Here is a 27,370-nt window from a genome sequence, read left to right as displayed (position 1 = left end):
TAAATGACAGTATGACTTACGTAATAAAGATAACAAAACATAGTTTGCAACATTAATCGCTTTTTATTTTGGCCTTAAAGTTACTCCAATCACAGCGTGTCCTGTTAGAGCTGTGTCACGTCATACTTGTCCATATATGGTAATTACAGTACAGCTACGGCCGGAAGTGATGCAGCGTTATTTCAGGGTAAATAACGGTGAAATAAACTTGTTACTTATCAAATTGTGTTTTATTAACACCAACCCCTACCCCAACCCTAAACTTACCATTACAATACTGCAAATACAGTTATTAAATTAATTAAATAAATATTAAATGACGGAATATTGATGTGCGCATGTCCAGTTGCCGTAGCTATATCCCATTCCGTTCTAGTCCTTCTCATTGAGTTGACTTGCGGGTATCATGGAATTACATGTGATTGGCAGGTCTACAGGGCCCTTTTGTTTCTTTACTATGTAGTAGAATATTAAAAATAATTATTATATAATTTATATATAAATATAAAATTCACTGAAACAGATTACAGTGAAACATTTTTTAAGTCCACTGGTTTCCATAGCATGAAGCAGAGGGTAACTAATATTAAATAATTTTTGCAGCTGTGCACTGTATGTGAATTAAATAATTCAATATATCAAAATATTTCATTTTTTATTACAAAATGAAAATTACTGTCATAGTTATTCTAGCATGCAGTAATTTTTTATAAGAGGTATGTTAATCTATTAAACATAAAATACTTATGTAACATTTGCAGGTATGTGACCCAACAGGCTTTAAATAAAAAACGTTTTAAAGCCTTTCACTCTTTTTTTACAAAACAGGAGATACAAGTCTGCCATCAGGAAACATATTATTTTCTTCCCTTTAAAGAAGCCCCCCCCCCCCAAAAAAAAAAAATAACTAGACTAAATGCAAGAAACTTATAATAAATTGGCAATTACAATTATGACTATAAATAATAAAGTAATTCATATCTATTATTGTAATCAAACACTTCAAATATGACTACAAAACTTGAGTGACAATTTAGTAGCTTTTGGAGTATTATTTGGTATTTATGAGCTTATGCTCACGGACAAGAAACTTAAGATCTCGCAAGAAGACAACTGTAAAAAGACAACTGTAAGAGACTAAACACTAAAAGAGACTGGGTACTGTGCAAAAACTTTACTGAAGAACAAACAGCAGGAAAAAACACTCAAAAATAAACTGCATTGAAGGGTGCTTGATGAGTCCAGGTGTCTATGGTGACCATGTTGTCATGCTGAAAGCTGGTTGGGATGTGGGGACTTTGGCACAATGTGTTGGAATTCACTCGCAGGCTCCCATGTGTCATCCCAGGTTTTGCCACTGTAAAACATCATAAGTGCACATAATGTTATTAGAACACAGAGCAAAAATCAAGATCACTGTCAGGTTTATGATTAATGTCTGGCATATTTTCATTTTACACAGTTTTATACTTCTATAACATTACATCTCTTTTTTCTCAAGTACAAGGTCTGGCAGCTTTATTAGGGGCCAAGCACCGAAGGTGCGTAGGACCCTCTTGTTTTTGTTGGCGTTCTTATTATTATTAGGGGCCAAGCACCGAAGGTGCGTAGGACCCTCTTGTTTTTGTTGGCGTTCTTATTAGGGGCCAAGCACCGAAGGTGCGAGGCACCTATTGTTTTTGTTGGCGTTCTTATTATTAGGGGCCAAGCACCGAAGGTGCGTAGGCACCTATTGTAATCGTTGGCGTTATTATTATTCTGCTTCTTCTTCTTCTTCTTCTTCTTCCGCCGCAAGTCTATGGCAGCCCATAGAACCGATTGCGGGAAAGTTGTATAATTTGGCACACTGATAGAGGACAGTCCCAACATTAACTATAGCAAATTTGAAGTCTCTAACTCCAACTCTCTAGCGCCACCACTTGTCCAAACTTTCAATGTTTATATGCTAATAACTTTTGAACCGTAAGCCAGAAAATGGAAATTCTTTTTTCCTCTGAATCCTTGGCTCAAGCCAAGTCGAATGAATCCCGAAATTCAAAAATCGCAAGGTTTAGTTTTTTCGTTATTTTCAATTATTCGAAAAACCTACTTTTTCGAACTCGTCCTAGACGGTTAGTCCGATTGCCACGAAAATTGTCTCAGATCATCTTCAGACCAGGCCGGCAAAAAGTTATGGAATTCAAGTTGATTCGTCCAACCGTTGTCGAATGACACGTAAACAAATTTGACGAAAAGCACGCAAAAATGCACGTGAGGCTATATCTCGGCAACGGTTTGGCATATTGTGGCCAAACTTGGTGTGTGTTATAACAAGCATGAACTGAGACGACCTGCAGTGTTTCGACACAGCGCCACCTAGTGGTCAGGAGATATGAAAAATGCATATTTTGGCTTATAACTTCTAAATGGTTTGGCCAAAAATCACACAACTGGTCTCTTTAGATTCAGTGAGTCATGTCGAGTCGAATGATATCCAATTTTCCTGTGTCGGCCATTTTAGGCGTCGGCCATTTTGAATTATATTTTAAAATGCTGTATTTTTTGAACGCAGCATCGTATCGTTTCGCAAATAATTACAAAAATATTCGGCTCCATGCCCTGAAGGTACTCAAAAAGTTTGGTGGCAGCGCCACCTTGTGGCCAATAGTTATAATGAAATATCACATAAATGCTAATAACTTTTGAATAAATTAGTCTATTAAAATTAAATTGGTCTCGCTATATTCTGTGGGTCATGCCGAGAGTATTGATACCAATAATGTGAAAATTGGCCTTACTTCCTGTCCGCCATTTTGCTTAATGTTGAAAACCTACTTTTTCGAACTCCTCCTAGACCGTTAGCCCAATTTTCACCAAATTTGACGTGCATCATCTTCAGACCATGCTGGCAAAAAGTTATGGATTTTGTGTCGATATACGTAACGGTTCTCATTTAGCGCATCAACGAATTTGCTGGAAGGGTGCCAAAATGCATTTGAGGCTGTATCTCTGCAACACTTTGACATATTTGCACCAAACTTTGTATGTGTCATCGCCACCTCACACTGACCATGCCACATAAATTTGGTAACAGCGCCACCTATTGGTCAAGAGTAATAAACCATTCATTAACCATGAGTAATTACACTTTTTAAAATGCTAATAACTTTTTAATGCATTAGCCTATTTGAAGGAAACTGGGCTCAAAATATTCCCTGGCTTATGCCGATAACATAGATACCAAATATACCACGGTAAGCTGAACTTCCGGTCCGCCATTTTGATTTATGTTGAAAACATACTTTTTCGAACTTCTCATGAACCGTAGGTCCAATTTTCACCAAATTCGAATCAGATGATCTTCAGACTATGTTGACACAAAGTTATGGATTTTGTGTCGATAGACAAAACCGTTTTCGCATACCAAAGCGACGAAGTTGAAACACAATGACAAAATGACACTTGAGGCTGCATCTCTGGAATGCTGTGGCATATTAACACCAAACTTTGTGTGTGTCATTGAAAAGTCAAACAGAGTACACCAAATTGATTTCATAACAGTGCCACCTATTGTTCAAACTTTATAAGCCAAGTAATCATGCTACTAGAGGTGGTATTATGATTTTTTTTTGCCATTTCAATTACAATAATTCCAAAATTACTGTTATTGCTCATTAATGTATTTGGTGTGATGCTTCATGCCATGCTTAGCTCCTACATTTGCCGTTGGAGTGCTTGGCCCCGTAATTGCTGCTTGCAGCTATATTTATTATTATTATTCTTCCGACTGGGAGTCTATGGCAGCCCATAGAACCGAATGCGGGAAAGTTGTTTTGGTTTGACATTCTGATAGAGGACAGTGCCAACATTAAGTACACCAATTTTGGTGTGTCTAAGACATTCCCTCTAGCGCCACCAACTGTCCAAAGTTTCACTTTTATTTTGTTAATAACTTTTTGACCGTAAGGCCAATCAACAAAAATCTTTTTTCCTCTGATTTCTGAGCTCATGCCAATTTGAATGCATCCTATCGAGTCATTTTCCGTCATAGAAATATGGCCGCCATTTTGAATTTTTAAAAAAACCTACTTTTTCGAACTCGTCCTAGACGGTTTGTCCGATTCACACGAAAATTGAACCAGATCATCTTCAGGCAGTGCTGACCAAAAGTTATGCAAATCAAATTGATTCGTGAAACTGTTTTCGATAAACGCTCAAACAAATTTTACGTAAAGCTTACAAAAACAGTCGTAAGGCTGTATCTCTGCAACGATTTATCGTATTCAGACCAAACCTGGTCCATATCATGAAAAGCATAACCTGAGGCTACTTGCTGCGTTTTGGTGCAGCGCCACCTACTGGTCCAGAGATATGAAAAATTGCTATTTTTGCTTATAACTTCTAAACAGTTTGTCCAAAAATCATAAATTTGGTCTTGTTAGATTCAGGGCAACATGCCGAGTCAACTGATATCCAATTTTACCATTTCGGCCATTTTGACTGTCGGCCATTTTGAATTTTGTGCTAAAATGCTGTATTTTCAGAACGCATCAACGGATTGTTACGAAACATGGTATGGGTCATCAGCACAATGTCCTGAAGGAGCATGAGAAGTTTCGAAACAGTGCCACCTAGTGGTGATCTTCTTTTTTTAAATGCTTATAACTTTGGGTGTGGTCGACTTATTTTCACGAGACTCATCAAATTGGACTCCTGAAACCTTACCGAGTCCTACGATACCAAACATGCTAGGTTTTGCCTTACGGTTTGTGTAGCGTTGTGATTTAGCGCTTAAAAAACATTTGGCTATATCTTCGAAACCGCTTGTCTGATCGAGACGAAACCACCGTCAGAAGTTCGGAAACATAGGTCGATAGCTATACGCTAATGCCCAAATGCAAAAATATTGATAGTAAGGGGTAGTAATATTCAATCAAAGTCAAGAGTCAGTCGTTTTTTACGTGTTTTTTCACGTAAATGTCTATAACTCTGAAGTGAATTGAGATATTTTCACCAAAATTGACACGCATATGTATGGGCTCACTCTGATGACGCATTAAAAAAAATGGTGGGACTGAGCCTCTTGGTGGCGCTATAATACAACAAAACATGGAATTCCCATTGACTTCAATACACTTATGTGAAATAAAAGGCTATACTAAACAAATGCATTGGTGTTATATTCCGAAACTCAGAATGTGCCAACAACACCATCCCCTGAAGGTACTCAAAATATTTCGAAACAGCGCCACCTAGTGGTCAAAAGTTATAACTGAATTTACATAAAGGCTAATAACTTTTGAAAAGATCTGGCTATTGACATGTCACTGATCTTAATAGATTCCTTGGGTCAAGCCGAGAACATATATACCAAGTTTTCCTTATTTGGCTGAACTTCCTGTCCGCCATTTTGATTAATGTTGAAAACCTACTTTTTCGAACTCCTCCTAGACCGTTTGTCCGATTTTAACCAAATTTGACATGGACATTCTTCAGACCATGCTGGCAAAATGTTATGGATTTCATGTCGATATACGAAACGGTTCTCATTTAGCACATCAATGAAGCTGCTAGAAGGGTGCCAAAATACATTTGAGGCTGTATCTCTGCAAAGCTTTGACATATTTGCACCAAACTTTGTATGTGTCATCATCACCTCACACTGACCATTCCAAAATAATTTGGCAACAGCCCCACCTTTTGTTTACACGTGATAAGCCAATATATCCTATTACTAGTTGTTGTGTTTATTGTTTTCAAGCCATTTTGCCTAAAATCATCTTAAAACTGTCTTAATTGCTCATTCCTGCCGTTCGTCTGAAGCTTTCTTCTGTAGTGCTTGGCCCCGTTATTGCTGCTTGCAGCTATATTTATTATTATTATTATTATTCTTCCGACTGGGCGTCTATGGCAGCCCATAGAACCGAATGCGGGAAAGTTGTAATGGTTTGACATTCTGATAGAGGACAGTGCCAACATTAAGTACACCAATTTTGGTGTGTCTAAGTCAATCCCTCTAGCGCCACCAACTGTCCAAAATTTCACTTTAATTTTGTTAATAACTTTTTAACCCTAAGGCCAATCAACGAAATTCTTTTTTCCTCTGATTTCTGAGCTCATGCCGATTCGATTGCACCCTACGAAGTCATTTCCGTCATAGAAATATGACCGCCATTTTGAATTTCTTTAAAAACCTACTTTTTCAAACTCGTCCTAGACGGTTTGTCCGATTCACACGAAAATTAAACCATATCATCCTCAGGCAGTGCTGACCAAAAGTTATGCAAATCAAATTGATTCGTCAAACCGTTTTCGATAAACGCTCTAACAAATTTTATGTAGTGCTTACAAAAACAGTCGTAAGGCTGTATCTCGGCAACGACTTATCCTATTCAGACCAAACTTGGTACATGTCATAACAAGCATGACCTGAGGCAACATGCTGTGATTGGGCGCAGCGCCACCTACTGATCCGGAGATATGAAAAACTGCTATTTTTGCTTATAACTTCTGAACAGTTTGTCCAAAAATCATAACATTGGTCTTGTTAGATTCAGGGCAACATGCCGAGTCGACTGATATCCAATTTGACCATTTCGGCCATTTTGACTGTCGGCCATTTTGAATTTTGTGCTAAAATGCTGTATTTTCTGAACACATCAACGGATTGTTACGAAACATGGTATGGGTCATCAGCACAATGTCCTGAAGGAGTATGAGAAGTTTCGAAACAGCGCCACCTAGTGGTGATCTTCTATTTTTAAATGCTTATAACTTTGGGTGTGGTCGACGTATTTTCACCAGACTCATCAAATTGGACTCCTGAAACCTTACAGAGTCCTACAATACCAAACATGCTAGGTTTTGCCTTACGGTTTGTGTAGCGTTGTGATTTAGCGCTTAAAAAACATTTGGCTATATCTTCGAAACCGCTTGTCTGATCGAGACGAAACCACCGTCAGAAGTTCGGAAACATAGGTCGATAGCTATACGCCAATGCCCAAATGCAAAAATATTGATAGTAAGGGGTAGTAATATTCAATCAAAGTCAAGAGTCAGTCAATTTTTACGTGTTTTTTCATGTAAATGTCTATAACTCTGAAGTGAATTGAGATATTTTCACCAAAATTGACACGCATATGTATGGGCTCACTCTGATGACACATAAAAGAAATGGTGGGACTGAGCCTCTTGGTGGCGCTATAATAGAACAAAACATGAAATTCCCATTGACTTCAATACAGTTTTGTGAAATAAAAGGCTATACTAAACAAATGCATTGGTGTTATATTCCACAACTCAGAATGTGCCAACAACATCATCCCCTGAAGGTACTCAAAATATTTTGAAACAGAGCCACCTAGTGGTCAAAAGTTATAACTCAATTTACATAAAGGCTAATAACTTTTGAAAAGATCTGGCTATTGACATGACGCTGATCTTAATAGATTCCTTGGGTCAAGCCGAGAACATAGATATCAAGTTTTCCTTATTTGGCTGAACTTCCTGTCCGCCATTTTGATTAATGTTGAAAACCTACTTTTTCGAACTCCTCCTAGACCGTTAATCAGATTTTCACCAAATTGGACGTGGATCATCTTCAGACCATGCTGGCAAAATGTTATGGATTTCATGTCGATATACGAAACGGTTCTCATTTAGCGCATCAACGAATTTGCTGGAATGATGCCAACATTCATTTGAGGCTGTATCTCTGCAAAGCTTTGACATATTTGCACCAAACTTTGTATGTGTCATCGTCACCTCACACTGACCATTCCAAACTAATTTGGTAACAGCGCCACCTATTGGTTACATGTGATAAGCCAATAAATCCTATTACTAGTTGTTGTGTTCATTGTTTTTAAGCCATTTTGCCTAAAATAATCTTAAAACTGTCTTAATTACTCATTCCTGCCATTCGTCTGAAGCTTGCTTCTGTAGTGCTTGGCCCCGTTATTGCTGCTTGCAGCTATATTTATTATTATTATTCTTCCGACTGGGGGTCTATGGCAGCCCATAGAACCGAATGCGGGAAAGTTGTAATGGTTTGACATTCTTATAGAGGACAGTGCCAACATTAAGTACACCAATTTTGGTGTGTCTAAGACATTCCCTCTAGCGCCACCAACTGTCCAAAATTTCACTTTAATTTTGTTAATAACTTTTTGACCGTAAGGCCAATCATCAAAATTCTTTTTTCATCTGATATCTGAGCTCATGCCGATTCGATTGCACCATAGCAAATCATTTTCCGTCATAGAAATGTGGCCGCCATTTTGAATTTTTTTAAAAACCTACTTTTTCGAACTCGTCCTAGACGGTTTGTCCGATTCACACGAAAATTGAACCAGATCATCTTCAGTCAGTGCTGACCAAAAGTTATGCAAATCAAATTGATTCGTCAAACCGTTTTCGATAAACGCTCAAACAAATTTTACGTAACGCTTGCAAAAACAGTCGTAAGGCTGTATCTATGCAACGATTTATTCTATTCTGACCAAACTTGGTACATGTCATAACAAGCATGACCTGAGGCTACATGCTGTGTTTCCGCGCAGCGCCACCTACTGGTCCAGAGATATGAAAAATTGCTATTTTTGCTTATAACTTTTGAACAGTTTGTCCAAAAATCATAACATTTGTCTTGTTAGATTCAGGGCTACATGCCAAGTCGACTGATATCCAATTTTACCATTTTGGCCATTTTGACTGTCGGCCATTTTGAATTTTGTGCTAAAATGCTGTATTTTAAGAACACATCAACGGATTGTTACGAAACTTGGTATGGGTCATCAGCACAATGTCCTGAAGGAGCGTGAGAAGTTTCGAAACAGCGCCACCTAGTGGTGATCTTCTTTTTTAAAATGCTTATAACTTTGGGTGTGGTCGACTTATTTTCACCAGACTCATTAAATTGGACTCCTGAAACCTTACCGAGTCCTACGATACCAAACATGCTAGGTTTTGCCTTACGGTTTGTGTAGCGTTGTGATTTAGCGCTTAAAAAACATTTGGCTATATCTTTGAAATCGCTTGTCTGATCGAGACGAAACCACCATCAGAAGTTCGGAAACATAGGTCGATAGCTATACGCCAATGCCCAAATGCCAAAATATTGATAGTAAGGGGTAGTAATATTCAATCAAAGTCAAGAGTCAGTCATTTTTTACATGCTTTTTCATGTAAATGTCTATAACTCTGAAGTGAATTGAGATATTTTCACCAAAATTGACACACATATGTATGGGCTCACTCTGAGGACACATAAAACAAATGGTTGGACTGAGCCTCTTGGTGGCGCTATAATAGAACAAAACATGAAATTCCCATTGACTTCAATACAGTTTTGTGAAATAAAATGCTATACTAAACAAATGCATTTGTGTAATATTACGAAACTCAGAATGTGCCAACAACAACATCCCCTGAAGGTACTCAAAATATTTTGAAACACCTAGTGGTCAAGTTATAACTCAATTTACATAAAGGCTAATAACTTTTGAAAAGATCTGGCTATTGACATGACGCTGATCTTAATAGATTCCTTGGGTCAGGCCGAGAACATAGATACCAAGTTTTCCTTATTTGGCTGAACTTCCTGTCCGCCATTTTGATTAATGTTGAAAACCTACTTTTTCGAACTCCTCCTAGACCGTTAGTCCGATTTTCACCAAATTTGACATGGATCATCTTCAGACCATTCTGGCAAAATGTTATGGATTTCGTGTCAATATACGAAACGGTTCTCATTTAGCGCATCAACGAATCAGCTGGAAGGGTTCCAAAATGCATTTGAGGCTGTATCTCTGCAAAGCTTTGACATATTTGCAAAAAACTTTGTATGTGTCATCGTCACCTCACACTGACCATTTCAAACTAATTTGGTAACAGCGCCACCTATTGGTTACACGTGATAAGCCAATAAATCCTATTACTAGTTGTTGTGTTTATTGTTTTCAAGCCATTTTGCCTAAAATAATCTTAAAACTGTCTTAATTACTCATTCCTGCCGTTCGTCTGAAGCTTGCTTCTGTAGTGCTTGGCCCCGTTATTGCTGCTTGCAGCTATATTTTACTAGTGTTACTAGTTACTTTTAATATTACAATTTTCCATACAGTTCTTGTACACTGAAAGCAATGTACTTAAAAATTTAGTGATTTCAAATTGTTTCTGATAAACTGAGGGATTAAGTTATATTAGTGGGTTGAGGAAAATCTCCTATTTGTTAGGAGAAAAAACACTCTTGGATTAGTTGAAAAGTGGCTACTTCTGACGTGCAGAGGCAGAATAAGTTTACAAATTTCAACATGTTATCATATTGTGTTCCAAGCAGATTTGGCAGTTCTACCATCTCTGGATAAGGGTAGTGATTTGTTTTTGTGAATTGTGGGGACATTTTATAGGCGTAATGTTTTTACACTGTACAAACTGTATATTCTACATTAGCAAACTGTATATTCTGCCTCTATAGCCAGGGGCACACTTAACAACTAGCCGAAACATTCTGAGTTCAACACACAGAGACAGTTTTCTTTGAATAAAGCACATTTAACAAGTAATTTAAATGCGACTGTAAACACTGACTAAACGCAACTGGCTATGAGTTGACACACTTGGGCATGATCAGTCGTAAGTATTAAATTACAGTCATAACAAGCCTTACAATCCTTAAGTGTGTGCCTGGCTTAAACCTACCCATCACAGGAAACTGTCAGCATTTTTTAATTAAAAAAAAAAAAAACACTGTTTAGTGTGTCCTCATAAACCATGTTTATATTGTAATACCCATGTCATTACACACATTTGTGTCCTTGTATACAACCATGTATACAAGAGCGTACACACAAACACACTTTACATACTATAACTCTTTTTTTATGTGAATGGCACCTGTACCAATCCCTTTATTTGTTTTTTCTGTCTGTTCCTCAGGATTGCAGATCTAGCTCTTCCCAATGCCTCTAGCTCATCGCTATTTAAATCAGAGTACTGACCGTCGACCTCACACCAGTTTTTCTACAGGCTACCTCAGAGGATTATTTACTGCCAAGTTCTGGGAGCTTATGACAAAAAAAATCTAAGTTACTTTTTCACATTTATTGACTGACAGCTCTCCTGTCCTAATGTTGAGAGAAATAAAGTGCTAAAGAGGTAATGTGTGCGCTGTGTTAACATGATGGTTGTTGTAGCTCTCAGTCCTGCAGAGTTTAGCTCCAACCCTCATAAAAACTCACCTGCCTGTAGCTTTCTAGCAACCTTTCAGACCTTGATGATCTTGTTCAGGTGTGTTTGATTAGGGTTGGAGCTGAACTCCGCAGGACTGTGGATATCCAGGACCAGGGTTTGCCACCCCTGATCTAGACTAAATGTGAACATTTACTCACATTTACGCCCCTTCACTGTACAGGAATGGATATGCATTTCCTTCTGCCTGAGGCTTATTAATTTCATGTTTGGTGTGAAAGGGCCTTAAACATTTGACAAAATATATATTTTTTGTTGTTATTAAAAACAAACAAACAAACATGCCCAGGTGAAAAAAGTAAGGCAAATAAAAAGTAATGTAAAAGTAACTAACCCATTGAGCTTTGCCGTTGTTAGGACGTATGTGAGCGGGCTATTATCTGTTCTCACTGTGAACTTAGCCCCATAAAGATAATCATGAAACTTGTCCACGATTGCCCATTTCAATGCAAGAAATTCCAATTGATGAATAGGATATCGCTGCTCAGGGACACTGAGTTTGCGGCTTGCAAAAGCAACAGGCCTCAGACCATCAGGATATTCTTGATTGAGAACAGCGCCTAAACCATTCAGACTTGCATCTACATGGAGTACATATGGTTTTGATGGGTCAGCAAATGCTAGCACTGGGGCATGAGTGAGGCAGTGAATGATGTTATGAAATGCCTTGGTGCACTCTTCGTCCCAGCGCTCCCCAAAAGGCTCTCCCTCTTTGAAATAATGCTTCTTCTCTTGAGCAGCCTTGCGCCTGTTTTTAGGAGGATAGCCCTTTGTGAGCTCAGTGAGTGGTCGAACTATGGCCGAGTAGTTCTTAACAAACCTTCGGTAGTATCCGCAGAATCCGAGAAACGATCTTAAAGATCTCAGATCTGTAGGCAACTTCCAGTTCTTGACAGCACTCACTTTCTCAGGATCGGTGGCTATTCCTAGTGCAGAAACTATATGCCCAACATACCTTACTTGTGGCTGACAAAACTGGCACTTGTCAAGTGATATCTTCAGACCACACTCTTCAAGTCTGTCAAGCACTTTCAGTAGTCTGTCTTCATGCTCCTCTAAGGTTCGTCCGAATACAATGATGTCATCTAAATAGACAATCACCTGGAGCAGATGCATATCACCCACAGCTCTCTCCATCAACCGTTGAAAGGTTGCTGGGGCTCCAGTTATGCCTTGGGGCATCCGTTGAAATTCATAGAACCCCAGGGGACATATGAAAGCTGTTTTTTCCCTGTCTTCTTCAGCCATAGGTATCTGATAGTACCCACTCCGAAGGTCTAGCACAGAAAACCAACGACTGCCGGACAGGCAATCCAAGGCATCGTCAATCCGCGGAGTGGTGTACTGGTCAGGGATTGTTCTGTTGTTCAAGGTGCGATAATCAATGCACATGCGAACACTTCCGTTCTTCTTTCGGACAATTACTATTGGTGACGCATAAGGACTTCTGGATTCTTTGATGATGCCTGCTGCCAGCAGATCTTTTAGATGGCGGCGTATGTCATCTATATCCGCTGGGGCTATGCGTCTGGATCTTTCTCTAAATGGTCTGGGGTCACTGAGTCTTATGTGGTGCTCCACACCCTTGGCGAGACCCACATCCCACTCATCAAGAGAGAATGCATTACCTCTTTGGGACAGTTTCTGACGCAGTCTTTTTCTCCAAACCTCTGGAATCGGAGATTCACCAAAATCAAACAATGTCTCATCAAGGACCTTGGAGGTAGATTTAGGTCTCTGAGCCATCATAACTGTGTCAGTGGGATACACATGAGCAAGAACAGTTCCAGGCAACATAGTGACTTCTCTCAATGTCTCATTTCTCAGCAGTACTTCGAAACTGTTGACATTTAGCTCAGATGATGTTAGCACCACCGGCTGAATGAGCACTCCAGCAGGTAGGGTCACAGAAAGAGGTGTTTCAACCATGACTATGTCTTTTTCTAAGGGCTCCTTGCATCCAACTTTGCAGACGACATATCGTTCACCTCTGGCAGGGACAGATAGAGGACCCGGACCCATCCATTTTACTTCCCCCTTCGGCTCTTCCACATCCACCTCTTGGCTTTGGGAGAGTTTCACTGGTTTTGTCTGTGGCAAAATCCTGAAAGCGTGAGCCTGTGAGTCTGGAATGTCAGCATCTTTGCAAAGAGCAGCTAAACGATGGAATAAGTTGGCATTCGTCCCAATGATGACAGGAACATGGTCTGGGCCACTTGACTCGGGACAAACTAATGCTAACACAGAGATAGACTCACTCACTCCTGTAAGTGTGGCTGGAAACTCCACATCTACTACTATGTAGCCTTGATATGGGTAGCTGGAGGAGCTCAAACCCCATATTGAAAGACCAGTGATGGGGTGGATGGGAACATTGGGCAAGTATTTCTTTTGCCACTTGTCAAATATTATTGTGACTTGAGATCCACTGTCCAATAAGGCATTACATGAATGGCCATTGATCTTAACACAAATAGTGGAGGCGGGACCTACCAAACCACTAGGAAGGTTACTTTGAGCAGGTTTACGAACATGGCTCTTCTTGCAGTGTGCATCTCTGCTCACAGTCGGATGTGGAATCGACTCACTCTTCCCACCCTTGGCTCTCTTTAGTGCACGGAGCAGCTTTCTGATCACTTCCGGGGGGTTTTCTGATTCTTGACACTGGCTGGCAATGTGCCCATCGCCACCACATCGGTAACAAAAGAAATCATCACGGCTGACTGAGGGCCTGTTTCTCTCATAAGAGCTCACAGCTTGCCGCTGAAATGTCGTTCTTTTCGGGGTTGCACTGCCCTCTACTTTCATTACAGACAGCTGTTTTTGCAGTTGCTGGACTTGAGTCTTCAAGCTCTGTACTTCAGGGTCTATTCGTGCTTCAGCACTCTCAGAAGTCATCTTTTCTTTCTGTTTTGGGGCTTCAGGTGATTCTGGTGCCTTGCGTGACTCTTCCAGCTTGGCACGCAGCTCCTTGACCTCAGCTTTCAATGCTTGAATCTCAGTGGGTTTTGGTGGTGGCTGCGCTTTTGGGATCACCGGTTTCACTGTTGCATCAAGCTTACACCGTGCGGCTTCATTTTCCTCCTCCTCCCGAATCTCGTTCAGAAGTTTCAAGAAAGTAGGCGGGGACTCTTTTCTCTCTCTCAGCCGTAACTTCAGCAACATCAAGTCGGACTCAACAGCACCACGAAGAAGTTGCTCAATTCTCACCCGGTCAACTTGTGCAGGTTGTAGTCCACCTCTCTGAACTACTTTGGTCAATGACTTCTCCATTCGACGGAGAAACTCAGACAGTGCTTCACCGGAGTTCTGGCGAAGAAGTCTGAACGCAAAATACAAATCTTCACCGGATTCTGAAGTCCCAAAAACACTTTCAAGGGCAACAAGGTACTCAGATGCACTAGCATCACCATTAGACAATCTAACTGCCTTGATAATCTCAAGGGCAGGACCCTTTAAGTTTTCCACAATGCGCTTACGCTTCTCTTTTTCAGCGCAATCACTTTCTGCTATCATCAACTTAGCTTGCTCTATCCAATTCTCCATAGTTTCCTCTCCCGCCGGGGTAGGCACCACCCCTGAGAAAACACGCAGTCGCTTGTAAGCAGTGGAATCACTAGAATGCTTAGTTGTCTTTTCCAGGAGCTCACCAACTGCACGAATCACTGCTTCAGGAGAACTAGTGGGAAAAGGGGAAAACAAAGCTTGAACATCAGTCATGGATTTGCCTTCATCTTGTAGAAGTTTTCTGAGCTTTGCTGAAAAATCATCAGGACCTGACTCTTTGTCTCTGACAACCACAATCTTCCATGGAGGATCTCCATCCCTAGGTAATACCTCAGTAGGGACTCGAGAAGGATCAATCTTTTCACGACATTCACACAGCACCAGCAAACTTGTTTTAGACGGACCTTCTTTCGAAGAACGTACACGTACTCTGCCAAATATTTTCACAGTTTCAATTGTGCTCTCAATAAAGGCTATGGCAGCATTAGCTGGAACATCCAACAACAGTAATGCATGATCGGGCTGAACCAATGCATCGTTACACCAATCCAGCAGCTCTTGTTGCAAAGCAGAACTGTTTCCTAATTCCATTTTTTTTATCCAGATCAAAGAGAGCAATGTAAGTTCAAATTAGCACTCTCTGGAGCATCAGCAACGTTAACAGGAAGGAAGTTACAGCAAAGGATCCCAGCGGTGCCTCCAATTTGTGTAGCGCCCCCTAGGCCTATCTCCTGGTACTAAAGGGCGTTCCTGGGTTCTTAACTTAATCCCAGTAAAATGTATGTAATATATAGAATCTTTGCTGACAACCTGTTTAACTGTCTGTTTGTGTAACTTTACATGTGCTTTGAATAACTAATACACTTTTAAACCACAACCCTGTGTACTTACTTTTGTGTAAATGACTTAAACTATATTCACATGAAATATTATTTACATATTAAATCCATTACCTAATGATATCTTTCACTAAAAAAAAATACTCAGGACTCAGTTATTAAAATATTAAATAAAAATAGGGTTTACTGAATAAATAAAATATTAAATTCACCAAAAGAATGAATTCTCACAATAAACAAAAAATAAAATAACAAATAATACACAATATGTATAAATGAAGAAAAGTATTCAACAAATACTCACTTATTGAATAAAATTAAATCACCTCAAACCTCAAGTTTGAATTATCCTCAAAATGTAAAAGAAATCAAAATGTTACTCGTACTTCAATAACCTCAAAATGTAGTAAGAGCTTAGAAACTTGTAGGCTACATTAGCCTCACTTTAGCTAACATTTAACAGTAAGCTAAAATACAGTACATAACAGGGGCGTGTCTAGGGGGAGGCTGGGGGAGGCAATGCCTCCCCTAGGATAAGCCCTGCCTCCCCTGAGAAATGATCTGTCCCTCTGATGATAAATTAAAATTTAAAAGTGGATTGTTTTGTGCATATTTTTCCATAGCTTGCAGATTGGTCTGATCCAACAAAAATCCAGTTTGGCGCTGTTTGACAGTGCGCGCTTCGGGGGTACGCGCTCAGAAAAAGCGCATCATGTGAGAACAGAACGCTAATTGAAATGTTTACCTGGCAGAGCTTTAAAGCAGTGGCGTGTCCAGAAGGGTGGCAAAAAAAATTAGATTTGCCACCCCAAAACAGCGTATGGGATCGAAGTGCATTGACAGCTGAACAGCCTGATTTTTTCCTCGATTTCTGCCGAGGGTAGGATGTTGATAGTTTTGGTTGTGGGCGATAAAAATGTCTCTACAATCTGCTTTCGAAAAAAATATCGATGCATTGTGTGCTGCGCACATTCTATCAGCTGCAGTTCTGGCCCAGCGGGATTAATATACTCGGACATACATTAACATCACAGTTAACTCATTCACATTTTTTTTGCATCTGTTTAAATCCTTACTGGTTATTTAAACGTTTAATTCGTTCGTGTCCTTTTCTGATGTGCGGTCTTTCTGAGCACAAAGTGCGGCCCGAAAACGAAAAAGCCCTTCGAACTGAGCCTGATTACTAAGTTATGTTTTGTGCTAATACTGTCAAAACACACAAGGTTTATGTATACACTCATATGTTTAAAATGAAAGTAAACAACTGAAAGAAACAGATGCATATCTGAATATTAGAAGGCGCGCAGGTCTTAAAGGGACAGTAGGCTACATGCTGCCGTGTGAATTAAAAGGATAGGTCACCCTAAAATTTTATTTCTGTCATTGTATATACACTCACATGTTGTCCAAAACCTATATTAACTTCTTTCTTGTGCTGAAAGCAAAATAAGATATTTTGAAAAATTAGGATAGCCAAACAGTTGCTGGTCCACATTGACTTTTATAGTAGGGGGAACATTACTGTGGAAGTCACTGTGAATCAGCAACTGTTTGGTTTTCCACCTTCTTCAAAATAGAGTTTATTTAGTAGAAGAATGAAACTCATTCTGATTTTTTTTCTTCACTATTTAAATTTTTGGGTGAATTGTATGTTAATGAAACAACAAACACACAGAGAAAAATCAGTACTCTATACTCGTGACTGAAAAACTTTAATTCAGTTGCTTTAATAGGAATCAATGTATATAGTTTTTATTTTTATATTTGTTCATTAAATTTTTTTAATGCTCCTACTAAATACACCCCTTGTACCTGAAAATGAAGCACTTTATTTGTATAATATCTGTATTTGTAATGTGTATCTTTGTTATCATTTTTTAATAACAAAGATAAAATAATGACAAAGATTTTAATCCATGCACTTTGGCCTAAATATCTGCCACACTCTTTCATATTTTGTTACCTTAAAAGGCTTTATAATAGGGAAATTAGTTTGGCTGTGATGCTCAAACAGCTTGCAAAATAGAAAAACCAACATGACAAATATGATAAAATCATGGTATTTCTGAAAAAAAATTATTTTTATTATATCACCCACCCCTGAGGGAGACCAAACCCATACAGACTCCAACCCCCCATAAAATAATAATAATATTTGCCTATGGCAAGCACCACTAATAATAAATAAAAAAATAAAACTATATTTAAAAAAAAGTTATGTTGCCTCTGCTAATCATATCATAATTGAAATTCTTGTGCCGATATTTTCAGTTGTCTATGTTGCCCCCCCAAACAAGCCAAATGCCCCCCCAAACATGACATCCTGGTAACCCCTCTGGTACATAACACATTAACATGAAACATTCACGCAGGCCCACGCTCACACACACTACACGTGATTCACCCACCCCAGTCCTAGCCGGCAAAAGAGCTAAAATATAACAATTAACCGTTGCAGGCCTGGAGCGTTGCTTGTGTTCGGCGTGGCCAATAAACAAAATGACCCCTTCACTCCCTTTGGAGCAAGGAAAAAAACAAATTTAAGATACCTTAATCCCAAATGAAGTTCGTCCGTCGAATAACCGCACCGTCACAGGCAGGCAAGTCTCTCACACGCGATGTCCATGGACTGGAAATCACTCACACGGCAGACTTCCTCTCGGCGGCGAAATGTTAGCTTTGGCAAAACTTCAATAACTACAAAATGTTCGGTTTTCAAGTTCACAATTCAGTCCGACTGTGTGCACAAACACAGCCAAAGTCCAACTGGAAACTATACAACGTTTGTCACGTTCTATTTTAATGTCCAAACACTAAAACACGGAGCGATTTCTCGAAGCAACTTCTGCTCCGCTATATCGTCTCTCTTCCTCCTTTTTTTTCCGGTTGTTCACCTTTCACCTCACGTCATTCCATGCATACCAAACGTCATATATTATTATTAATTTTTTTACTACCAAACATCAAAATATTACCTGTTACATTACACATTTCACTTTACCAATGAAATTCTTTAAACAAAACCCTTAAAATAAATTTAAACACATACTTAAAACAAACAATTGTATAACAAAAATACAACTCCCATAATCCCTTTCACTTACCCTAAATTAATAGAATGGAAATGAACTACAATAAATTTGTTTCTTGAGCTTACTTCTAAATTCAATTTTTTTATATCTTTAAGATAATTTCTTTAGTTCTAATGTATAATTATGAACCTTAATTAATCTAAATTATTTAGCACTTAGATAACTGAAATTTTTTAGCACTGGGCTACAGTAACTAAGTAACGCAATGAGTTACTTTTTTAGAGAGTAATGCAATATTGCAATGCATTACTTTCCACAACACTGGATTCACTGACATGAACTTCCATGCTGCTTGCAAGACAGCAGTTAATTTGGCAACATTGTATTGGGTCATGGAATGGACTAATCCATTGCATTGAAATGGAATTAACTAGGAAATAAAACATGACTTACCACACAGTGCAACCAGTGAACTTTCAATTCAGCTTTCCCCTACACAAACACAAACAAACACAAGTAATAATTACTTTAACTGTTTAAGCAATCACTGGATATTACCTTTGAAAGGCCAGCACATGGCCTAATAAGACATTTTACCTCATTTATTCGTTCCCCAGTTATTTTATCAAAAAGGAAAACCTTCTGCCTACTACATTTTTGACAACCTGAAATAATGAAAAGACAAGTTTTTTAAGCCACGAATGCCATCATGCTTTGTAGCTGAATCACACAAGCCCATATTTATAAATTCACATGTGAGGAGATATGCAGTCTTTTCCATTCGTGTCAAAGTGAATTTGTTCCTGTTTTTGTCAATCAAGCAAAATGTACAGGATTGGTTTCCCAACGCCCTTGGACATTGGCCACTAACACAGAGCTAAATAACTATGTAAATAACAAAATACTGTGAACGGGCTATCAATGTCCTGGTTAGCTGAATGAATCCAATTTAGATGAAGTCAGCTTTGACTAGGAGCAATTTTATTAATAGTGTGGAGTAAGTTGTACCATGCAAAAAGTTACCTGTTCTTTACCAGTGGCACCTCCTGACTCAAAGGCTTGGAAATGGAAGAGGCAGATGGATATGGAGGAGAGACAGGGGTGGTAGAGTTTGACGTGATAAAGGTGTTTAACCTTCTTTTCCTCTGCCACAGTGGAGGTGGAAGAGGGGAAGAAAGTGAGGGAAGAACAGTTGTAGAAGTAGCAGAGGAAGGAGGACAGAGAGAGGTTGGAGTGAGCGAGCAAGACACAGGAACAAGATTGAGAACAAATACAGTTTCAGACTGCTTGGTGAGGCTCTCCAGCTGCTCCGCGGCGACGCTCTCCGGCTGCTAAAATACAAATTTAATATGTACATAGTAACAAAGAAATATACATGTATTCTAAACAAAAACATTACTCTTACCTTTTGTTAAGATAAACTCATAAGCCCTCCACATCTTCTCCAAAAACACTTTGGTGACAGGAGTGGGGTGCAGATGCGTGATAATATCTGCCACCCACTTATTTGAAGCCCTTTTGTCCTGTTTCCCAATAAATAAAATTGGCTTGTATCCAACAGCCTCAAGTTTCTGCACCTGAAATGAACAAAAGCAGTTATTAAACTGCATTAGTTATTACACACATTGATTAGTTACAGTACACCCACTGATCTATTAGAAACATCAGTACTGTTAAATAAATTTCATTTAATGAAAAACAATGCAAGAAAATGAGCCATAACCTGTTTCATTAAGATTATTTTAGAAGACACATTACTCTTGAACTGTATACAATCGATCATCAATATAAGGTAAGGCCAGAGGTACTGGTAGTTTCTGCCATTGCCATCATGACTTACTTAATACTTGACACAGAATACAATTTTGTAACTCTTTAACAAAATGTATAAGTAAAGATGGATTCTTCCATGTATGAAATAAGATGTATGTAAATATGTTTGTAAAGGCCAGATCATATTAGTATGATATTTAGTATGTCAAAAACATGGCCTTTCGGTTTCACTTCACAATAATGTATGAAATATGAACTTTTTAACTTACTGCAATACGGGCAGAATCAATTATACGCCCAGCATTTCTGCTTTTAAGGACAGATTTCCCCCACTGGCTATCCAGTGATGCCACTTTTTCTTTTATTTTGTTTTTGGTGGACAGGCTTCCAAAGCAGACATGACAAGTTTTCCTGCTTGCCTGACTGGTAGTCTGGCAAGAAGGGCAGGGCCTGAATTTGGGCCTTGTCATGACTAGTCAAGAAATATACACAAAAACAAACAACAGATGGACAAACTGTTACGATAAAGAGGATTTTTAGGAACTATTAAAAGAACTGGAAGGATGGACAAATAAAACAAATAAAGATGAAAATAGAGATAAAGATATAGAGAGAGCTAAAAAGAGAGTGACAAGTAAACTACAGCACAGACAGGTAAACAGGACAGACGTGGCTCTTAAAAGTGCCTTTATTGTGTGTGAGTGAGTGAGTGAGTGAGTGTGTTTGTCTGTATGTGTGGTCGGGGTTTGGAATAAAGAGCAGGCAAATTTGAAAGACCTGATGAGAGAGAAAAAAAATATATTAATAATTGAACACCTTACACCAGAGGTGTCAAACTCAGTTCCTGAAGGGGCTCAGCCCTGCTCCAGGAAACATACCTTTAACTTTCAAATAAACCTTAAGGACTTGATTAGCTGAGTAAGGTGCATTTAATTAGGGTTGGAACTAAACTCTACAGGGCTGCGACCCTCCGGGAACTGAGTTTGACACCTGTGCCTTACACTTTACACCAGTATTCTTCATTAATGTTACCAGATTTAACAGTTTTTCCACCCATTTGGTTGATTTTGGGTTGCACCATGTGTGAATAAATGGGCTTGGGAAGGTGGAATTTTGTTATTTTAATACAAAAGAAAGAAATAGAAAAATTGCAATGTTCAACATAGCCTCCTATATAACCTCTGAAAGAACATTTAAATTATTTATTTTATAGTGAGAAATTGTGCTGAGACACAATACTGTTGTTGTTATGAATTTTTGTTTCTACTGTTTATTATAGATAATATTTAGGCATTTATTATCAAATTATCCGTGGATTTTAAACAATTACTGGCCTGACCATTTATAATGTTAGCTAAAATGGCTTAATAGTTTGAGCTATATAAAATAGGTAACTGGAAACACATCAGTACTGAAAATCTTGTATTCCCCATGATTGCACCTTCATGATTATATGCGAAAAAAAATTAACTTTGAATTTAATTAGCTAACTTTGCTAGCCTACTGCACATGTGGTGCAGCAAGTAATTTAAATATATATATATATATTTTTTCTATCATTAACCGTCTTAATAAATTGCTGCCTTACACGTCTAAAAGTTCTAAACACAACTTGTCCTGATTCTACAGTTTTATTGTGTAAATTTAAGAATAGTCTCGATCTCTATTAATTAATTTCTACTTACCGAGTGGAAAGAGAAAAACGCAATGAACCTTGGGATCACGATCGCGCCATACAATGACGTCAGAGTTATTAATTTAGAGGATATTTAATAAATAAATAAATAAACAAGACATTGATTAATCGAACACAAGCATATATGCATTTATTTATCAATACCAGACTCCTATAAAAATAAAAATAAACATTATCCAGCATTCATCACCTATAATTAGTCACTTACCCTGTGACCTGGCAGAAAACGCTTAAACTGCTTACTGCACGCACTGCGGAGCGTTGTTAAAGTCATCTCTGAATAGTGTTTTACCTGCAGTTGAGCGTTGTTTTGGTAAACTCACATCTGGATGCTGTTCTACCTGCAGTAGAGCGTTGTTAAACTCACCTCTGAATAGTGGGGGACACCATTTGACCAGCCTCGGCATAGATCATTTATTGTAGCCTATTCCTATCTATTCGTATTTATTGTAGTCTCGATCCATCCACAGCAAATATCTTTTTTTTTTTTCATCCACAGCAAACAAAGGGCTGCGCGTGCTTACCCAAAGCGTCAAATTTCGGCGCCTCAGGCTTGGGTTCAGGGTTCCATAGAAGTCAATTGGACTGCCCTGCTCCTTGAAAAATAAAGCCAAAGGGATACCCAGTGCGTTAAAACGTAACGCCAAGGGGTCCTGACCAAGCGTCCATATGTGACGAGTTGGGAGTGAGAACGTGTTGGATGCGCCGACTTACCGTAATGGGAAGATGTGACGTAGCAGAAACGAGTGAGAGTGAGATGGTGAATGAGGAAGCGGGAGAAACAAATCGTGGATGGGAGAAAGTTATTTCTAGGAAAAAACAAAAGAGAAGAAGATCTAATAGTGATAATAGTTTAAATGCTAAATCTCTGAAGTCAGGTGAGGATAACACTGGAGGAAATGTAAGACAACAGGAAGAAATGAAGGTAAAACTTCAGTTTGATTCGCCATGTTCTTTGAATCCATTGAAGCTATCAAAAGCGTTATACAACGCTGTAGGAACTGTGTGTGACGGCTCGTAAGAGAGGAGGAAGCAATTGCAGGTAATTAGAATGGTAGTTTATTGATGGTAGAAAATACAGCGAAACTGAAGGATGAAGGCACAGTCCAGGATGTGGGCAATGGTGACGGAAGGTCTACAGTGGCGTGAGAAGTGCTGGATGGTGAAGTCGGTGGTGACGGTGTGGACGGTCAATGGATGAAACCAGGAAGTGACCGGAACACTCACACGAAGACGACAACACGAACACAATCCAGAACACTAACACGGGAGACGGTAATCCAACAGGGAGACTGCAACATGAGTGAGGATCTGACAACAGACAGAGAGCGAGGTGAGTATATGTAGCTGAGGGGTGATGAGGATCAGCTGGAGCGAGACAATCAACACCCAGGTGACCACAATCAACTAAACGAGCACATGGAGACAACGTAAGTACAAAAACAACCACAAAACATGACACGGAGGAAACACTGGATTTCCTACCGTGACAGTACCCTCTCCCCTAGGACGTCACCTGACGTTCCCAGCCTGCTTTACCTGTAGATTGTAATCATCTATAAGGTGGTGATCCAATATGTCCCGAGCAGGAACCCAGCTTCTCTCCTCCGGACCGTAACCCTCCCAATCCACCAAGTACTGAAATCCGCGTCCCCTCCGTCTAGAGTCCAGAATACGATTAACCGAATAGGTGGTTTCCCCATTAACGAGACGAGGCGGGGGGGGGAACCGGGGCAGGCGGATTAAGACGGGAAGAAATCACCGATTTAATTTTGGACACATGGAACACGGGATGAATCCTCCTGTACGCCGGAGGAAGGCTAAGACGCACGGTTACCGGATTAATAATTTTGGTAATAGAAAACGGGCCAATAAATTTGGGAGCAAGTTTGTTAGAAACGGAACGCATAGGAATATTCTGGGTAGAAAGCCACACTCTTTGACCGACGACGTAACGGGGAGGCTTCGACCGGTGGCGATCGGCCTTAGCCTTGGTGCGCGACCTAGCCTGGAGCAGAGCTCTGCGAGCTCTGGTCCAGGTGCGGTGACACCTCTGGACTAGTGCGTGTGCGGAGGGGACCGAAACCTCGGATTCCGTACTGACAAAATTAGGTGGTTGGTACCCTAAACTACACTTAAATGGAGACATGCCCGTAGATGACACTGGCAAAGAATTGTGTGCGTACTCCACAATTGAGAGTTGCTGACACCAGGACGAAGGATTATTGGAAGCCAAACATCGCAAAACCCTTTCGACATCCTGATTGGCTCGCTCGGTTTGACCATTGCTCTGGGGATGGAACCCGGACGAAAGACTAACAGTCGCTCCTAACAATTTACAGAATTCTCGCCAAAATCTGGACACAAATTGGGGACCCCTGTCAGAAACCACGTCTGTCGGAAGGCCATGTATACGGAAGACGTGGTCAATGACAGCTACCGCTGTTTCCTTGGCTGATGGCAATTTGGGCAAGGGAATGAAATGAGTCGTCTTCGAGAACCGGTCCACTACGGTTAAAATCACCGTATTGCCCTTAGAGGGCGGGAGGGCGGTAATGAAATCTAGCGAGATGTGGGACCAGGGTCTCGAAGGGACAGACAGCGGTAAGAGTAACCCCTCTGGAGGTCGATTGGAAGTCTTCCCAATAGCGCAAACCGAACAAGCCAAGACGAAGTCGTGGACGTCACGAGCCATACCAGGCCACCAAAATCGTTGCATGACTAGAAACCTAGTTCTACTAACCCCTGGGTGACAAGCAACACTGGAACAATGACCCCACTGGAGAACGTCTGACCGTAACCCCTCCGGCACAAACAATCGGTTCGGTGGGCAACGAGCCGGGGGCGTTACCCCTTCTAAGGCAGTCAAAACCTTCGATTCGACCTCCCATCTGAGCGCGGAGATAATGATGGTCCCCGGTAAAATGGGCTCGGGAGTAGCAGTACGATCGGAATGCTCAAAAAGACGGGATAAAGCATCGGGTTTGATGTTTTTGGAACCCGGCCGGTAAGAAAGTGTAAAATCGAAACGACCGAAAAATAATGCCCACCGAGCCTGCCTGGAGTTAAGTCTTTTGGCGGTTCTAATGTATTCGAGATTCTTATGGTCCGTCCATACAATGAAGGGTACACCCGACCCTTCAAGCCAGTGACGCCATTCTTCCAGTGCAAGTTTGACTGCCAACAACTCTCGATTACCAATGTCATAATTAACCTCCGCAGGGGATAAACGGTGAGAATAATACGCGCAAGGATGAACCTTTTCGTCTGAGGATGCGCGCTGGGACAACACTGCTCCTACCCCCACCTCTGACGCGTCGACCTCCACTATGAATTGACGTGAGCGATCAGGGGTGACGAGAATGGGAGCCGAAACAAAGCAGCTCTTCAGTTTGGTAAACGCAGCCTCGACTGCGTCTGACCACCTGAACGTCAATCTAGGGGAGGTCAAAGCGGTCAGAGGCGCGGCTAGTTGGCTGAAATTGCGAATGAAACGCCGGTAAAAATTGGCGAACCCCAGAAATCTCTGCAGGGCCTTGCGAGACTCTGGGGATGGCCAATCTGCCACAGCCTTAACCTTATCAGGGTCCATGCGAACACCCTCAGTCGAAATGATGTGTCCTAGAAAAGAAACAGACTGTGCATGAAAAACGCATTTCTCTGCCTTGACAAACAACCCATTCTCTAGCAACCGCAGAAGCACTCGTCGTACGTGTTGCACGTGTTCCTGGAGAGACGAAGAAAAAATCAATATGTCATCCAGGTAAACATATATAAATAGATCGACCATGTCTCGTAACACGTCATTAACGAGTGCTTGAAAGACTGTCGGCGAGTTGGTTAGCCCGAAGGGCATGACGCAATACTCAAAATGGCCTCTAGGGGTGTTAAAAGCAGTCTTCCACTCATCCCCCTCCCTGATGCGGACCAAATGATAAGCATTACGTAAGTCCAATTTAGTGAAAACAGACGCTCCCTGCAACCTCTCAAAAGCTGAAGACATAAGCGGTAAAGGATAGGTATTCTTTACCGTTATGTTGTTCAACCCTCGGTAGTCAATGCAAGGTCGCAAGGATCCGTCCTTCTTTCCCACAAAAAAGAACCCCGCCCCCGCTGGAGAAGAGGAAGGGCGGATGAACCCCGTTGCTAGAGAACTGGATATATATTTCTCCATGGCCGCCGTCTCTGGAATAGACAAGGAATATAACTTGCCCTTAGGCGGAGAAGTACCTGGCAATAACTCTATCGCACAGTCATAGGGACGATGAGGAGGAAGAGAATCAGCCCGAGACTTACTGAACACCTCCCTCAGGTCGTGGTACTCCGCGGGCACGTTAGCCAAATCCACTGCCTCCCCCTGAAACACAGACTCAGAAACATTAACACCAGCAGACAAAAGACAAGACAAATGACATTCCTCGCTCCAGCTAACCACAGATCCGAGAAGCCAATCGATCCTTGGGTTGTGTTTCTGGAGCCAGGTGTGACCGAGAACAATGGGGGATAGAGGTGAGTCCGTGATGAAGAATGACATCTCTTCCGTATGGTTGCCAGCTGTGATGAGCGAAACCGGTAGAGTGGTCTGTGTGATGATCGGCAGTTTGTGTCCGTTGAGTGCAAAAGGTGCAATGGGGTGTTTGAGGGAGGTGAGAGGAATGTTGAGCTTCCTGGCGAATTTGCAGTCCATGAAACTGCCCTCGGCCCCAGAATCCACCAAAGCGTGAAGATTAAGTGCGTGGGTAGACCACCGTAGACTCACCGGAAGGAGTGTCGATGTAGATGAGGTCTTCTTGGCAGAGATCCCACCCGATAGTAGCCTCGGTTTTACTATCGGGCTTGGTCTTTTACCGGACAGCGCTGGATGTGATGTTCTTGGCTGCAGGAAGTGATCCCACTGCGCCTCTTCGTTCCACTTACACTCCGCCGCCAGGGTGCGGAACTCGATGGCATAGTCGGATACGGACCTCTCTTCCTGGCGTAGATCCGTGAGAAGTCTAGCCGCCTCCCTCCCGGCGACGGAGCGGTCGAAGACTCGTCTCATCTCCACCGAAAGGGTGTGGAATGATGCACAGCAGCTGTCCTGGTTCTCCCACACCGCCGTTCCCCAGAGGGCAGCCCTCCCCGTCAGTAGGGACAAGACGAAAGCCACCTTCATCTCCTCGGTGGTGAACGTGCGGGGCTGTAAGGCGAAGTGTAGAGACCAATGTGACAGAAATGATCGACAAATATATTTATATATTCCGCATATTTCTCAGGAATGGGGAGGCGTGGTTCGGGCTGGGAAATCCCTCCGGAGA

General features: G+C 40.8%; 1 protein-coding gene across 2 annotated transcripts; it reads right to left on the bottom strand.

The window, feature by feature from the left end:
• Window positions 1–893: 893 nt before the first annotated feature.
• On the bottom strand, window positions 894–18,758 carry LOC128019415 (uncharacterized). Of its 2 annotated transcripts, none has more exons than XR_008185148.1 (2): window positions 18,122–18,758; window positions 894–1,357 (listed from the first exon to the last, which is right to left on the bottom strand). XR_008185148.1 is itself a non-coding variant. In XM_052605378.1 (2 exons), exons 1-2 carry the CDS (start codon window positions 15,322–15,324, stop codon window positions 1,267–1,269), a joined length of 3,855 nt encoding a protein of 1,284 aa, XP_052461338.1. In that variant the 5' UTR covers window positions 15,325–16,053; the 3' UTR covers window positions 894–1,266. The 2 variants fall into 2 exon arrangements, 1 of the variants encoding a protein (XP_052461338.1); XM_052605378.1 differs by lacking the exon at window positions 18,122–18,758 and adding an exon at window positions 11,561–16,053.
• Between the last annotated feature and the right edge of the window lie 8,612 nt (window positions 18,759–27,370).

Source organism: Carassius gibelio, chromosome A9, assembly GCF_023724105.1.
Source record: "Carassius gibelio isolate Cgi1373 ecotype wild population from Czech Republic chromosome A9, carGib1.2-hapl.c, whole genome shotgun sequence".
Lineage (NCBI taxonomy): Eukaryota > Metazoa > Chordata > Actinopteri > Cypriniformes > Cyprinidae > Carassius > Carassius gibelio.
This window is presented reverse-complemented; position numbering and strand designations above follow the sequence as displayed.

Excerpts from the sequence above, each read along its gene's own strand:
- LOC128019415 (XM_052605378.1), bottom strand. The coding sequence starts at position 15,324 with ATGGAATTAGGAAACAGTTCTGCTTTGCAACAAGAGCTGCTGGATTGG. Across the intron at positions 1,358-11,560 it reads ACAACGGCAAAGCTCAATGG|TGGCAAAACCTGGGATGACA; the intron begins GTTAGTTACTTT and ends GATGTTTTACAG.